The 14387-nt window shown below is 37.6% G+C and overlaps 2 protein-coding genes across 3 annotated transcripts in view; one reads left to right on the forward strand and one right to left on the reverse strand.

The window, feature by feature from the left end:
- The window catches only part of KIAA1524 (KIAA1524 ortholog), a 39151-nt gene extending 29379 nt beyond the window's left edge, over positions 1 to 9772 (reverse strand). The window contains exons 1-5 of the mRNA XM_011995595.1: positions 9556 to 9772; positions 5348 to 5495; positions 2805 to 2911; positions 1935 to 2029; positions 1241 to 1337 (exon numbers count right to left, since the gene is read on the reverse strand). Coding sequence (XP_011850985.1) covers positions 1241 to 1337; positions 1935 to 2029; positions 2805 to 2911; positions 5348 to 5495; positions 9556 to 9657 — 549 coding nt within the window. The 5' untranslated portion in view covers positions 9658 to 9772. The remainder of the gene's footprint in view (positions 1 to 1240; positions 1338 to 1934; positions 2030 to 2804; positions 2912 to 5347; positions 5496 to 9555) is intronic.
- A 2-nt stretch (positions 9773 to 9774) lies between these two features.
- The window catches only part of DZIP3 (DAZ interacting zinc finger protein 3), a 99083-nt gene continuing 94470 nt past the window's right edge, over positions 9775 to 14387 (forward strand). The window contains exons 1-2 of one of the 2 annotated variants that reach the window (XM_011995440.1): positions 9803 to 9854; positions 10322 to 10386. The gene's annotated coding sequence lies outside the window, so the exon portion shown is untranslated. Of the gene's footprint in view, positions 10124 to 10321; positions 10387 to 14387 lie in introns of both variants that reach the window. The other variant, XM_011995433.1, reaches the window with a different exon arrangement.

Raw genomic sequence — 14387 nt, forward strand, 5'->3', positions numbered from 1 at the left:
ATTACACACCGTGGAGCAGCAATTAACTTTGCCATATTTGCTGCTGATTATCATTTAGATTTAAGAGATTGCAGGTGTGAGCGAGATGGGTACTTTCTATATTGCTGACAGTCGTATAGATAGACACAATCTTAGTGAAGAACAGTTTCTACACATGGAACTATGAGCAAATGTTTATTCTTCCTTATATTTAAGTGTTTCCTAAATATGAACTTTTTCAATTCAGAAATTGAAAAACACACACTATACATACATGTGTGTGCGCGCGCGCGCACACACACACACACACACACACACACACACACACACACACATAGTAACTCCACCTACAAAGTAGGACCAGGGTAGAAAAATGTAGCACTTGAACAAGTGAGATATTAAATTTAAAATCAAACAGGTAATGCTGAATAGCACAGCAGGGAAATTGTTCACAAAGCACCTTAAAGAATCACTAACTTGCTTGATTTAATATACTTTTTTTTTTTTAGGATGTAGTCTTACTCTGTTGCCAGGCTGGAGTGCAGTGGCGTGATCTCGGCTCACTGCAACCTCCACCTCTCGGGTTCAAGCGATTCTACTGCCTCAGCTTCCTGAGTAGCTGGGACTACAGGTGTGTGCCACCACGCCTGGCTAATTTTTTTTATTTTGGTAGAGACGGGGTTCATGATGTTGGCCAAGATGGTCTCGATCTCCTGACCTTGTGATCCGCCCACCTCGGCCTCCCAAAGTGCTGGGATTACAGGCGTGAGCCACCGTGCCTGGCCAATTTAATATACTTCTAAAAGTGATTCAGTTAAATTCATTTGTGTGTCTTCACTTATCACAAGTACTGTTGGTTCATACTGAGCACTAAACTCATGAATCTTTCTGTTGGAGTTGCCATTGATTTTGTGGAAACACAAGACTGAGGTAAATGGGACTGCCAGTGATGCGCCTCCCTTCTAAGAGCACAAAATAATTTAGTAATTCTTGTACTACTCAGTGTATTTTGGGATGCCATGCTAAGGAAAACTTAAGTATTTGCATTAACCATTAACACACAGCCTTCAATACAACATACAGGAAGGCTGAAGTGCTTCAAGTTATTTATATGTCAATCTGACTCTTAATTTTGATAGGTCAGCCAGTAAGACACAGAATCCTTGTTCAAATTTGTTTTAAAGAAAAAGATAAATACAATTTTCTTTAAGCAGAGAATCTACCATAAAACAACAAAATTAAAAAGAAATAAACTTCTTACCAATGTCTTTATGTGTGTTTGAACAGAAAGATTGTGCCGACAAAGATTTGCCAATAATCCTAGACAAGGCATTTTTAACTCATCTTCAGAAGATTGACTGTTGTTTTACATTAGTGTTTTGTTTAAAGAAAAAATAGTAAAAGAAAAAAAGCATTAACGTCATTCTAAGTCAAAATGATATAGTTAAGTTTATACTTTTCCTTTTTAAAGGCCAAAAAAAAAAAAAAATCTAATTAACATGAGAAGCCAGGGAAACTCTAAACAGTATTGATCATTTATCTCTTGTTTTAAAACCAAATTACCCTATTCAATTCCATCATGAAAACCTGGAAATAACTGTCAGCGTGGACCATGTGCTGTTTCATCAGTATATTTTCCTACAAGAATAACTACACAATTTTCAGTTTCAGCAATTTTTTTCTGGCCAAATCAATTCGGTCTATACATTTTTCTTATGAAAATTAAAGCTGCTTTACAACTTTTTTCCTTTTTACATTTTTTCACCAATGAATGAGGTCACATACTTTTACAACTTTTGATCCTTAAAATCATCTGGGCAGAACAAATAAGAATCGGAGTCTCACTCAGTTTACATAGTTAGAAAATGTTATCTAAGAAAATTGATCTACCACATGGTTATAGTTTAAAAATAAACAAATAGACTATTTGGTTTTATGTTTGATTGCATACTCACATGTGATCTATCAGGAACGTAATTAATTCATCTATATTGGCACCAGAATAGAAAATTTTGACATTATATGTTAACTTCTGTAGAAGTTGAATGCACTGAGAATAAGAAAATAGTTATAAATATAAACATATGAAAACATCGCCTGCTTAAAATAATGGACTATCAGACACATTCTGAGCATGTCCTTTTCCATTACCTAAAACAATTTTTTTAAAAAACACATATAAAGTAATGCAAGAACTTTAGGGCTCTTCTCTCAATTCACACATTTCTATGTATTCTGTCTCAGAACAGAGTTATCAACCTTGTTCACTTAGTCATCTTAAACTTGAATGCAGGTTGAAACACATGTAGTCCATCAATTAGAAGATACCCTTCTTCACATTTTATCATCTCTAAAACTGCATGTCAATTTAATTTGTGATGTTTTTCTTTCTTACAACTGATGACATTTTAGAGTCAATGAAATACGAAGAGCTTTGAATCTATATTAAATAAACTATATCTATAGCTTTAATTTTTGTAGAACGTTTCCTCCACAGACTGAGACTAGATGCCAACTCGCATTACAATTTTAATATAAATAGCTTATGTCTCAAAACACAGACATCTGTGTTTATAAGTCAAAGCAGTTACAATGTAGATTTGTTTTTCTTCAATAATGGTGCTAGAAATGGATAAGCTCCTCTTCTCTAGAAATATTTAAATTGTAGTATGTGTGCAACCAGCTTTTAATCAGATGAACTGTGCCTAATTACGTAGTATTTATTACATAGCACATATACACTGTAAGTCAGCAGTTTATGACAGAAACTATCAATTTTGATCTGACAATAAGGAAAGGGGAATATACTGTGTGGGTGTGTATACCTGCAAAAACACCGAATCAGTGTGGCTGCTCCGACAAACCACTCCCGCCAGCACACTATTCAGATTATATGTATTCTGAAGACAATCTCTGGTTTCATTGTCTACAGCTGTAAGTTAAAATAAAATAGCACAAAATATATCATTTTCTTATAAGGTTTTCACAGATAATTCATACAGAATTTATTTCATATGACTTTATCATTTAAAAAGGTATGATATGGCTATTTTCTTTTCCATAACCCTCTAATTCAGAAATTCAAATGATTTCTCTATGTAAAATAAACTAGTATCAAAGAAAAAACTTTACACATTTGTAGCAAGCTTTTTCTTTGATACTAATTTATTTTAGTATCAAATTAAAATCTCTTACTTTGAATATTAAAAGATTGTCACTTTATGGTATATTTACACAATGGAATACTATTTGGCTATATAAAAGAATGCATGTCATTTGCAGCAACATGGGTGGAACTGAAGGCCATTATGTAAAGTGAAATAAGCCAGACACAGAAAGAAAAATATTGCATGTATTCATTCATGTGTAGGAGCTAAAAAAGTTGATCTCACGGAAGTGGAAAACGACAGTTACCAGACGCTGGGAAGAATATGGGTGAGTATGTGGTGATGGGAAGGGTGAGGAGGGGGAGCCGTTAGTGGGGGAGATGAAGACAGATTGGTTAATGGATATAAACACACAATCAGATGGAATAAGTTCTAATGTTTGATAGGAGAGTAAGGTGACTATAGTTAACAATGTATTGTATATTTCAAAATAGTTACAAGTGAAGACTTGAAATGTTCTGAATACATAGAAATGATAAATCTTTGTTTGTGATGGATATCCTAAATACCCTGAATTGATCATCACATACTCTATGCAGGTAACAAAATATCGTATGTACCCCATAAGTTTGTATAAATATTATGTATCTGTGAAAAAATTTAAAAAGATTATCATTTCAATTTTTTTGTAAACTCCAAATGCTTCTAAAGTATAAATGTTGGAAGTGACTGGCATATTCATTCAAACTGTTGGTGGATGTTAGAAGTGGAAGAATCTTTTTGGAAAGCAATTTAGTAATGGTTATCAAATTTTAGAATGATCTAGAAATTCTAAAGGAATTTAATAGAAACACACTAATATTTGAGCAAAATTACATAGAATGTTCACTGCACTATTGATTCCAATACCAAAACTTAAAGAACTGTGAGTATCCACTATTAGGGGAATAGTTGAATAAATTACAGTACCCTGTAATTATGGCACTAGGCAGCTATTACAGATACTGATATGGAAAGAAACATCTGGTGTTCCACAACACCATTTGTGCTGAAAACAACCAATTAAAGATCCAAAATTATTGTTTTGTTACAGCATAGAAAAATATCTGCAAAGAGACATATCAAGCCATGAAATGAGATTATATCCCCAAAGCTGAAAAGATCAGGGTTGGTGGTAATGGGTACAGGCTAATCCCATTTTACTCTATGCCTGGGCTGTCTAATTTGGCAGCCAGTAGCCTTCATGTGGCTATTTAAATTGAGATTAATTAAAATTAAAGATTCAGTTCCTTAGTCTATTACCCACACTTCAAATGCTTAATAGCTCCATGTGGCTAGTGGCTGCTATATTGGATAACACAGTTTTAAAACCATTCTGTCACTGAAGAAAATTCTATTGGACAATGCTGCTCTGTGTTAATACTTCTGGATCACTAGAATTTTTTAAACTATGCATATATTATTATTATAATCACACAAAGAAATATCCCTACTGCCCTGCCCCAAATTGGGGTAAAGTGACCACTAAATGAACATTCAAAAACCAGGCCAGGCGCAGTGGCTCACGCCTGTAATCCCAGCACTTTGGGAGGCCAAGGTGGAACACAAGGTCAGGAGATCGAGACCATCCTGGCAAACACAGTGAAACCCCATCTCTACTAAAAACACAAAAAATTAGCCAGGTGTGGTGGTGGGCGCCTGTAGTCCCAGCTACTCGGGAGGCTAAGGCAGGAGAATGACATGAACCTGGGAGGCGGGGCTTGCAGTGAGCAGAGATTGCACCACTGCACTCCAGCCTGGGCAACAGAGCGAGACTCTGTCTTAAAAGAAAAAAAAAACTAAAGATATGGTGAAAAGATAGAAAAACTAACATCAGTACTTTTACCTTTAGTTCTAAATTCAGTGTAATCTATTACAGAAGATGATTCTTTGATCAGTAGCTATGACTTTCTAGTGGTGTATTTAATACTGACGTTACGTGTGGGGTTTTGTTTTTTAATTCAAAAGTAGTCCAGTATTTCCCAAAGTGCATTCTTCTCTGTAGAACACTGAACCTTTCACACGCTTCAGATTCCTTGGTCCAATATTTTTAGAAATGATGCATAAAATATTTCCCTCTCTCAAAAGATTCACAATGAGCATTAGATTGAGAAGTCTTTGAAGGCGAATCATTCTTTAAGAGATTCTATAACTAAGCCTGCACTTTAAAATATTGTTCATACATCTTCCAAAAACTAAAAAAGAGAAATTAAATGCATTACCTAGTTGAGACAGCAAACCAATAATACTTAAGATCAGTGAAGCACTTATGTTGGGGTCTTCAAGTAGCTCTACAAGGCAACTCAAGCATTCACTTGTTAATATCTGATTTGATGTAAATAGTCGTGTGAGTTTCTGTCCAGAAATTACCTATAAAATAGTAATCAAAATGTCTTGGTTAAGAGATGGCAATTTTTATCTCTTCTCCATTTCAAATAAACTCAGTTCCTTCAAAGTGCCACTGCTACCTTCCCAATTTAAAAATTTCACACATGTTGTGAAAAATTCACCCCTGCCTAGATTACCTATCAATTCCCTAATCCTTCCCTCACTAGCTAAAGTAATCATTTGGATCTCAGTTTAAAATAATTTCCACCAGGAAGCTTTTCTTAGCTTCTTACACTATCTCGGTTAGGTCTGCCTATTATACTACCCTACAGTACATTATATTTCTATTTCCTAAGTTAGCAAACTTTTGAGTTGCTGGCAATATTTCTCCTTCACACTACATTGAACATGCAATGAAGGCATAGCCTACAAATCTGCACTCTACTACCAATATATTTACTTTGCAAATAAATTCTAGTACATTCTACTCACTTTGAGGGAGAAAAATGAAAAATGAAGCCCAGAGGGTAGCTATGGGATTATTCCTTCTGCTCCTTCCCAAAGACAATAGGTGAGCTCAGAAGTTAAGGGAGTACAAAGAAGGAAGTGAAAAGTGAATCTTTTTTGAAGTAGCAGGGAAAGCATTGAAAAATTTTATTTCTGATTATTCCATTTTCTTTTACTTTATTGTAATCTATAAGTCACATACATGCATGCACAGACACACACACACACACACAGAGTGAGAGAGAAGAGAGGAGGTAAAGCTGGAACTGAAGGCCAAAAGCAGTTGTCACAAAGCATGAACTTTCAACACACTTTAGAGATGTATTTATTATAAAGCATATCTTTTCTACAAAGATAGAAAAACCATTAGTTACCTTAGAATAAGACTAAATCTGTCCTGAATACTTATTTTAATAAGATCAAGCCTAAGCAGGCTGCTTTAGCATCCCTCTAAACTTTCCTTTCTGTATCCTCCCTTTGTTGTCTCACCCACATCAGTTTTTCTTCTAAAGCTTTGCTGATAAAAGTTTCACATTATCTGTTCCCAGGGAGTGTTTTAACATTACTAAAGTAAAAGTCTATAAGAGAAAAAATAAGTCCAAATATGAAAGTACAGACACTAGTAACAGATATTCTGGGGTAGGAAATACTCTGGGCATTACCCTGTTGCTTATTTATAAATCTAGCTCTCCAGAGGAAGACATTTTCTGTTTTAGAAATGATTCTCTACAGGATTGGTCCTGTGTCTCAATGACATAAATTGTCTAACACGTAATAATTATATGTACTAGGTAAAATAAAAATTGTTTTACAAGTTTTTCCCTTTACTCATATACACTGAATGTCTTAATACAAAGATAATTTATTTTAATAATAACTAATACTTATATAGCGCTTATTCTGGCCTAGGCATCGATCTAGGCACTTTACATATGTGAACTCTTTTCATCTTCATAATAACTCTGTAAGGTAGGTACCACTATTTTGTTCTGCAGATGAGTAAACTGAGGCACACACTGATAGTAAAGAAGCACAACTGGAATTCATACCCAGGCAGCTTGGTCCCTGAATTCATGCTTTTAATCACTACACAAAATTAGTGCTATGAAATACCATCATTAAAAATCAGATTAGCTCAACTTTGCCAGTCATCAAACATTCAAAGCCTACACTCTGCATGGGGCTATAAAAAAGGGTGGGAGAAGTACAGAAGAATGAATAATCTCCTTTCACATGATACCTATCTCTCTCTGCATACTCAGATCTCGCACTCATGAAGTCTGCACAAAGACATTCACCATTAAAAATACAAATACTGTCAACCAAAATGGTTAAAGTTAAGAAATATGAAAACATCAAGGTTTGGTGTGGATGAGTGATGGCAAATTTCACATATTGCTAGTGGGAAGGTAAAATGGCCTATTTCAGAAAATGGTTTGACAGTTTCAACTAAAACAGAACACAGGCCTTCTCAATGCTCTTAACAATTCTACTCGTAAGTATATAAATGTGTGCATATATCCACGAAAATGTATGAAATGTCTACAACAGCTTTATTCATAATTCCACCCAGAAATGTAAACAACCCAAATGCCTATCAACAGGCAAGTATATGTAAACTGTGGTACACTTATACAATAGAACTCTACACAGCAATAATAATAAAAAAGAAATGAAGTAGTGGTACCTGTGCAACATGAATTTCACAGATTATATTGAGTGGAAAAGGCCAGACACAAGAGTACATACTGTATGAGTCTACTTACCTGAACCTTATGTGAAGGGGCAATGAAGAAACCCTATGGGGCTAGAAATATTCTATATCATGATACAGGTGGTAGCTACTACTCTACCTATATGTTAGCTACCAATATGGTAGCTACGGTACCTATATATTAAAAACTATCAAACTCTTCACTTAAGATTAATGCATTTTATGCTCTGTATGTGTTATCTCTTAATTACAAAAATTCCTTTGTAGTAGTAACCTGAAGCCAGTGCTCTTCATACCTTTGCAACAACGGTAGAAGAGTTTTCTGTAAACCGCTTGAATGTTTAGGAATACAGTAAAGACCCCATCCCATATTTTGTTTAAGTCTCTCTCTTTTTTTTGTTTTTTTGAGACGGAGTCACGCTCTGTCACCCATGTTGGAGTGTTCGAGTGCAGTGGTGCGATGTCGACTCACTGCAACCTCAGCCTCCTGAGTTCAAGCGATTCTCCTGCCTTAGCCTCTCGAGTAGCAGGGACAACAGAGAGACGCCACGCCCATATAATTTTTGTATTTTTAGTAGAGATGGGGTTTCGCCATGTTGGCCAGGGGGGTCTCGAACTCCCGACCTCAGGTGTTCCGCCCGCCTCGGCCTCCCAAAGTGTTGGGATTTCAGGTGTGAGCCACTGTGCCTGGCCTTAAATCTCTTTCAATGCACAACCTACATGTTTATTCAAAGAAAGGTAATGTTTCAGAACGGCATACAAAATGCTTAACTCCCAATTTTTAAAATAAACTGACGGCCCGGCTTATTCTGCGGCTTCTGGAGTCTACGCTAATTCAGAAGCAAAGCCTTAAGCATTTAATAGCTAACATCTTAATTAGGTTTGCAGATACTTCTTAAGTAATGAATGAAAAAGAGAAAACAGATGTACTTAGGAGATGGGCACGTGAAGTAGGGAGAAGAGGAGCGCCAGTGAAGCTCAAGACAGACACATTTAATACCACAGCAGATTCACTAACACCTGCTGTTGCTCTACTACTTGAAATCATTTTTTTTTCTGTAATATTTTACAAATCTTTGGCACATTAGTCTTTTGTCATAGGGTTAATATAACAAATACAATATATTTTAAAATTATGTTCAATTCTGTCTTAACAGAAGAAAGCTGTGACACAGAGAGTTAAAATAAGCCTTAACTCAGCTTTAAAAAAAATTAAACTGAGGTCAATGTTAGTCTGAATTCCGTAAATGCAAAACAAATGACAGCAGAAGATTAAGATCCGAAAACAAATGGTATCGTCTGAACACATATCACTAGAACTAACAGAAAAAAAGGCAATTCAGCATTCTAGGATTAAAAAACTGTGAGCAATGTATTTTGGTAAAGAAAAAGGATTACGCTTACTAGGAAGGGGAACTGCTTCTTAAGGTTGAAGTAATGTTTTTCAAGTTTGAGTTCAACTCGAGTTCAAATAAGAGCAGGAAGCAACAAATTCAATTATAGATTACCGAAGAGCAAAACCAAGTTTTAATCATGACTTTCCGTCACTGAGAATAGCTGTGTATTGAGGGCTTGGTTTCGTAGAAAAACCAAAACTAGAAACAAAGGAAAAGATAAAGCTCCGAGCTTTTTCCGTTACCTACTCGAAACACAGCCTAAACTTCCCAACCTTTTGCCCCACTCCCACTTTTCCTAGAGCCTTCAGTGGGCGCTCTTGCCTCTCGCTGCAGCCGGCGGAACCCCGACACTCACTCGCCTTTACCAGTACGAAAAGACAACAGACAGATCGAAGGACCGTCCTTTCTTTCCCAGGCTGAGGCCGCCTGTGAACTAAGAATTACTAGGGAAGCCCCATCTGTCCTCCACCCCAGAGCCTCTCACCTCCAAGTGCCGCAAAAGCTGAGTGGCGTTCGCCTCTGACTTCACGGCTTTGTACTGACTGATAGTCAGGAGCAAGGACTTCAAGCAGGCAGTAGAGTCCATCGCACCGGCCGCGGCCCGGCTTGCGGACCACCACCTCTCAGCCTGCGCCGGCCTTTAGCTTTCGCCGCGCTTTTTTTGATTTTTTTCGGTCCCACCCCCTCGCTCCCAGAAGCTTCCGGATCCGGTCGGGCTCCGGAAGAACCTAGGCACTCTGGGGGACCGTTCTCGGTGACGGCCGGGGTGGGCCAGGGGTCGAGGTGTTGTGTGGGTCCGGGACGGGGGTTGGGAGCTGCCCCTGCTAACCCACCCTCGTCTGAGAGGCCGCGAGGTTTCGCCTTGAGATCCCGTGAAGGCGAGAAATCTCGCGATTTCTCGGGAGAGGAATCGGTTAGGCGAAGGGGATTCCTCGTTCAGCTGTGCGCTCTGTTTTCGTGCGCTTCCTCGTCCTTCATGCTGGATGGCCAGGTTTTCCTTTGTGCGTCATCCTCTACCTGAGAAATGGTCGCTTGCCCCTAGTCTAGACACGGTGAGGAGCTCTGAGGAGAAGAATCTTTGGGCCCTAGATTTTGAGGCGGCCTGGGAGGGGCCTCGTTTTTAAATCTCTCCTACACCCGCCCCTTCTGCCCTGGGATGGTAGTTTCTCAGAGTCAACCTATGGACGTTGGCATTATGTGGCAAATTAGTCATGCCCTGACCATAGTATTTGTCACATTTATTCGAGAAGGCTACCTCCTGCTGACCCTGGGCCAGGTATTGCTCCGGAGGGTGTTTTCGTTAGCGTCAGTTCTTGTAAGTGAAGGTGTTTGTTTCTCTCTGGCATGATTGATTGTTTTATAATTCTCAATGTCTACGAAAATGGCACTATTATTTGCGTTTTTTTTGATCGGAGATAACTTAATATTATTGCATGTGTATATAATGAAGCGAGTCAGTTACTGGTTTTGGAGGTTTTTGCTTAATATTTCCTGACGTCGAATAAAGCTTTAAAAACCGGAATGTAGAAATTTTTAGAATAGGGTACATTTCCATTTAATTAAATCGTTTTTTAGAAATCATGTTTTTTCACTTCAAAAAGCATTTTTTGAATTACTAGATTTTTGAAGACAGGTTTGGTGTTTTGGTTTTGTTTTTTATAAAAAAGTTTAAAACGAAATCTGAAAGGTAAAAATGATTTAACCAGTTGGGACTTTCATGTAAAAATCTTTGGGCAGCTTATGTGTTCATTCATGCTTTCATTCATTCCGTAGACAATTAATAGAACGTGTAACATGGGTTAGAAACTGCCAGTCAGGGCACAGAGATGAAGATAGTATCCCCCTGCTGCGAGGGAACTGTCTAGTAAGGGAAACATAGAAAAAAGTATTTTTGAAATTCACCACATAAATGAGAGGCACCATGCAGTAACATGCAGCAATGGTGAAGAGTAGAGAGCCAGGTTGCTTACAGATTCTAGCTCCGCCTTTGACGCTGTGACTGTAGGCAAGCTCTCACTGCTTCAGAATCTTCTTTAGGTAAAATCTGGCCAAGAGAAATACCTGTTTCGTAGGACTGTGCATTCATTGAGAATCTACAATGTGCTAAGCACTTTTCTAGACACAATAGATTCAGTGAATAAGACAAAAATACTACTGGCATGCAACTTACATTCTGGTAGGGAACCAAATAATAAGCACAATAAATAAGGAAAATGATATAAAGAGGCAAATAGACGTTATTACTCTAGAATAATGTTGGTAATTGATAAGGGAAATGGGGAGGTCAGGATAGACCACATTAAGAAAGCAACATCTGGGGAAGTGCTTCAAGGAGTTGAGAAAGGGAGCCGTGTTCTATGGGAAAACGTTTTTAGACAGGAAATGGCAGAGGAAGACCCTAGAGTGGGTCACTGTGTACCAGGAACAACAAGGATGCCATGTGGCTAGTGTAGAAAGAACGAGGAGGAGAGGAGTAGAGATGAGGTCCTATACAGTCTTGGAGATGGTTAAAAAATGAATTAATATTAAGTGTCAGCTGTCATCTGGCATAATTAAGTTCTCAGTGTTACAGTCAGTGGCTCATTGGCAAATGATCAGAGTTTGATAGTGTTAGACTTTTCATCTGTACTGACAAGAGTGTCAGCACCATCCCCATTCAGAACCCCAGTGTAATGCTCAAAGTTGCCTGCTATCAGTGCCATCTTTGTTGGATTTTGACTTAAGCAGTCATACAAATTTTGCATTCTCTTTTGTATTTAATATCAAATGTCTTTCTCAAAAAATCTTCACCAAAATTGATGTTGTAAGTTTAGTAAGATGTACCGTTTCTAGCTGTAATAAGTCTTGACGTTTTTAATCAGATACTTGCATATCCTAATTTGAAAAACACTGATCCATACTTTTAGGCCTCAAAAAGGGAAGAAAAGGAAGAGGAGGCCAGGAGCAGTGCCACATGCCTTTAATTTCCAGCTTTTTGGGAGGTTGAGGCAGAAAGACCTTGAGCCCAGGAATTGGAGACTAGCCTAGGCAACATAGTGAAACCCCATCTCTACAAAAAATGAAAAAATTAGCTGGGCATGGTTGTGCTCAATTGTAGTCCTGGCTACTCTGGAGACTGAGGTTGGGGGATCGCTTGAGGCTGCAGTGAGCTGTGATTGTGCCACTGCACTGTAGCCTGGGTGGCAGAGTGAGATCCTGTCAAACAAAACAAAAAAAAAAACAAAAAAAAACAGATGAGTCTAGGTCCCGATGACCAAAGGCCTTAGTATCCTTAAACTTGGACTCCATCCTGTAGTCCATGGCAATCTCTGATTTTAAACTGGCACCTTGTCTAGTCAGGTTTGTTTTTAGGTTGATTACTCTGGCAGCTAAATGAAATATGATTTTGGGGATAAGACTGGAAAGAGGGACACTAATTTTCTGGAGCTTTCTAAAGGATAACCAGGATAATTGAGGTCGAGATAGAAAAGAGGTGACAAATTTGAGAAATATATATGAGGTAAAATAGGTAGGATTTGGTGACTGATACTGGATGTGAGGAGTGAAGAGAGGGATGAGTCTAGCAGATACTAAGTTTTTAGGTAGGATGAATGAGAAGATACAGATACCGCTGAGTTAGTTAATAGATAGTATTAAGGGTATGCCACGCGTGGTGGCTCATGCCTTTTATCCCAGCAGTTTGGGAGGGTGAGGCAGGAGGATATCTTGAGCCCAGGAGTTCAAGACCAGCTTGAGCAATATGGTGAAACCCCATCTCTACTAAAAATAACAAAAAATTAACTGGGTATGGGTGGTGCATTCCTGTAGTCCCAGCTACTCAGGAGGCAATTGTTTGAGGAACGCCTGAACCTGGGAAGTCAAGGCTACAGTGAACCATGTTTGCCCCACTGCACTCCAGCCTGGGCAATGTGGGCAACAATAACAAAGAAAAGTATTCAGGGTATATTTTATATTCAATGAAATGTTATATAGTTTGTCATACTGTCTTGTTCGATTCTTACTATGTTTATTTCTCACTACGTTTATCCTAATAGAGATTGGTTTACTTAGACTTTCTACCTATATATCATCTGCAAATAATTACCTCACCTCTTCCAGTATTTGCTGTCTTACATTATTGCATTAGTGTAAGCTCCAAAATACGGAAAATCATGTTAACTTTGAACATTTTTGTTATATTACTTAATTTAATGAGAATGAACAGTGTTTTAACACTTAGTATAATTTGTGACTTTTCTCATGTTTAAGAGATTGGTTTTTGTATCTGTTTCATTCTAAAAAATGTCTGCCAAAAATTACCTGGTTTTCATATTTATGTATTTTATTTTTCACTTTAAAATTATAACACAGTGGATTATGTTGCCTTTTTGTTCTTGGGGTAATAATAGTTTACACTTATTGATCATTTGCCATGTGCCAAGCACTATTTTAAGGAGTTTCTACTTACCTATCTAATCTTTATAACAACCCCATGCTGTAGGTACTGTAATGATCATGCTACAGATGAAGAAACTAAGACAGAGGAATGGGAAGTAATTTGCCTAAGGTCACGCAGACAGTAGTAACAATCCTGTTTTCTATGCTTCAGGTTTTGATTTGCTGGTATTTTATTCAGGATTTTATTACATACCTGTTTATAAGTGAGCATTTTGAGTAATATTTTTCTTTATTCTCACATCAAATTTGGGTTATATGTTGCCTTTGAAAAAGATATTAGAAGTGCTTCATCTTTTTTATGCTGTAGGATAATAAGAATCATAGAAATTATCTGATCCTTATAGGCTGTACACAGCTGGTCTGTAAAATAACTAAGCTTGATAGCCTATTTAGTGGTAGATGGTAGAAAATTAGCAAACATTTGAATTTCTTGTTTTGTTTTTTTTTAGATACGGTTTCACTCTCTTCCCCAGGCTGGAGTGCAGTGGCGTGATCACAGCACATTGCAGCCTTGACCTCCCCGGGCTCAGTTTATCCTCTCACCTCATCCTCCCTGGGACCACAGGCATGCCCCACTATGCCTGGCTACTTTTTCTATTTTTTGTAGAGATGGAGTTTCATCATGTTGCCCAGGCTGGTCTCAAACTCCTGGTCTCAAGTGATCCGCCCACCTCAGCCTCCTAAAATCCTGGAATTATAGGCGTGAGCTACCATGCCTGACTTTGAATTTCTAATATAGTTATAGATCTGATCATTTATTCTGCCTTTCCGTAATTTTAGATATAGAGGTTTTTTTTAGCATAATAATTGTTTCTCTATATTAAACATTTACTGATAAAAAGTTGTATTCACTATTCCAGTAATTCTCTTAATCTCATA

This window comes from Mandrillus leucophaeus, unplaced genomic scaffold (assembly GCF_000951045.1).
Source record: "Mandrillus leucophaeus isolate KB7577 unplaced genomic scaffold, Mleu.le_1.0 Scaffold113, whole genome shotgun sequence".
Classification (NCBI taxonomy): domain Eukaryota; kingdom Metazoa; phylum Chordata; class Mammalia; order Primates; family Cercopithecidae; genus Mandrillus; species Mandrillus leucophaeus.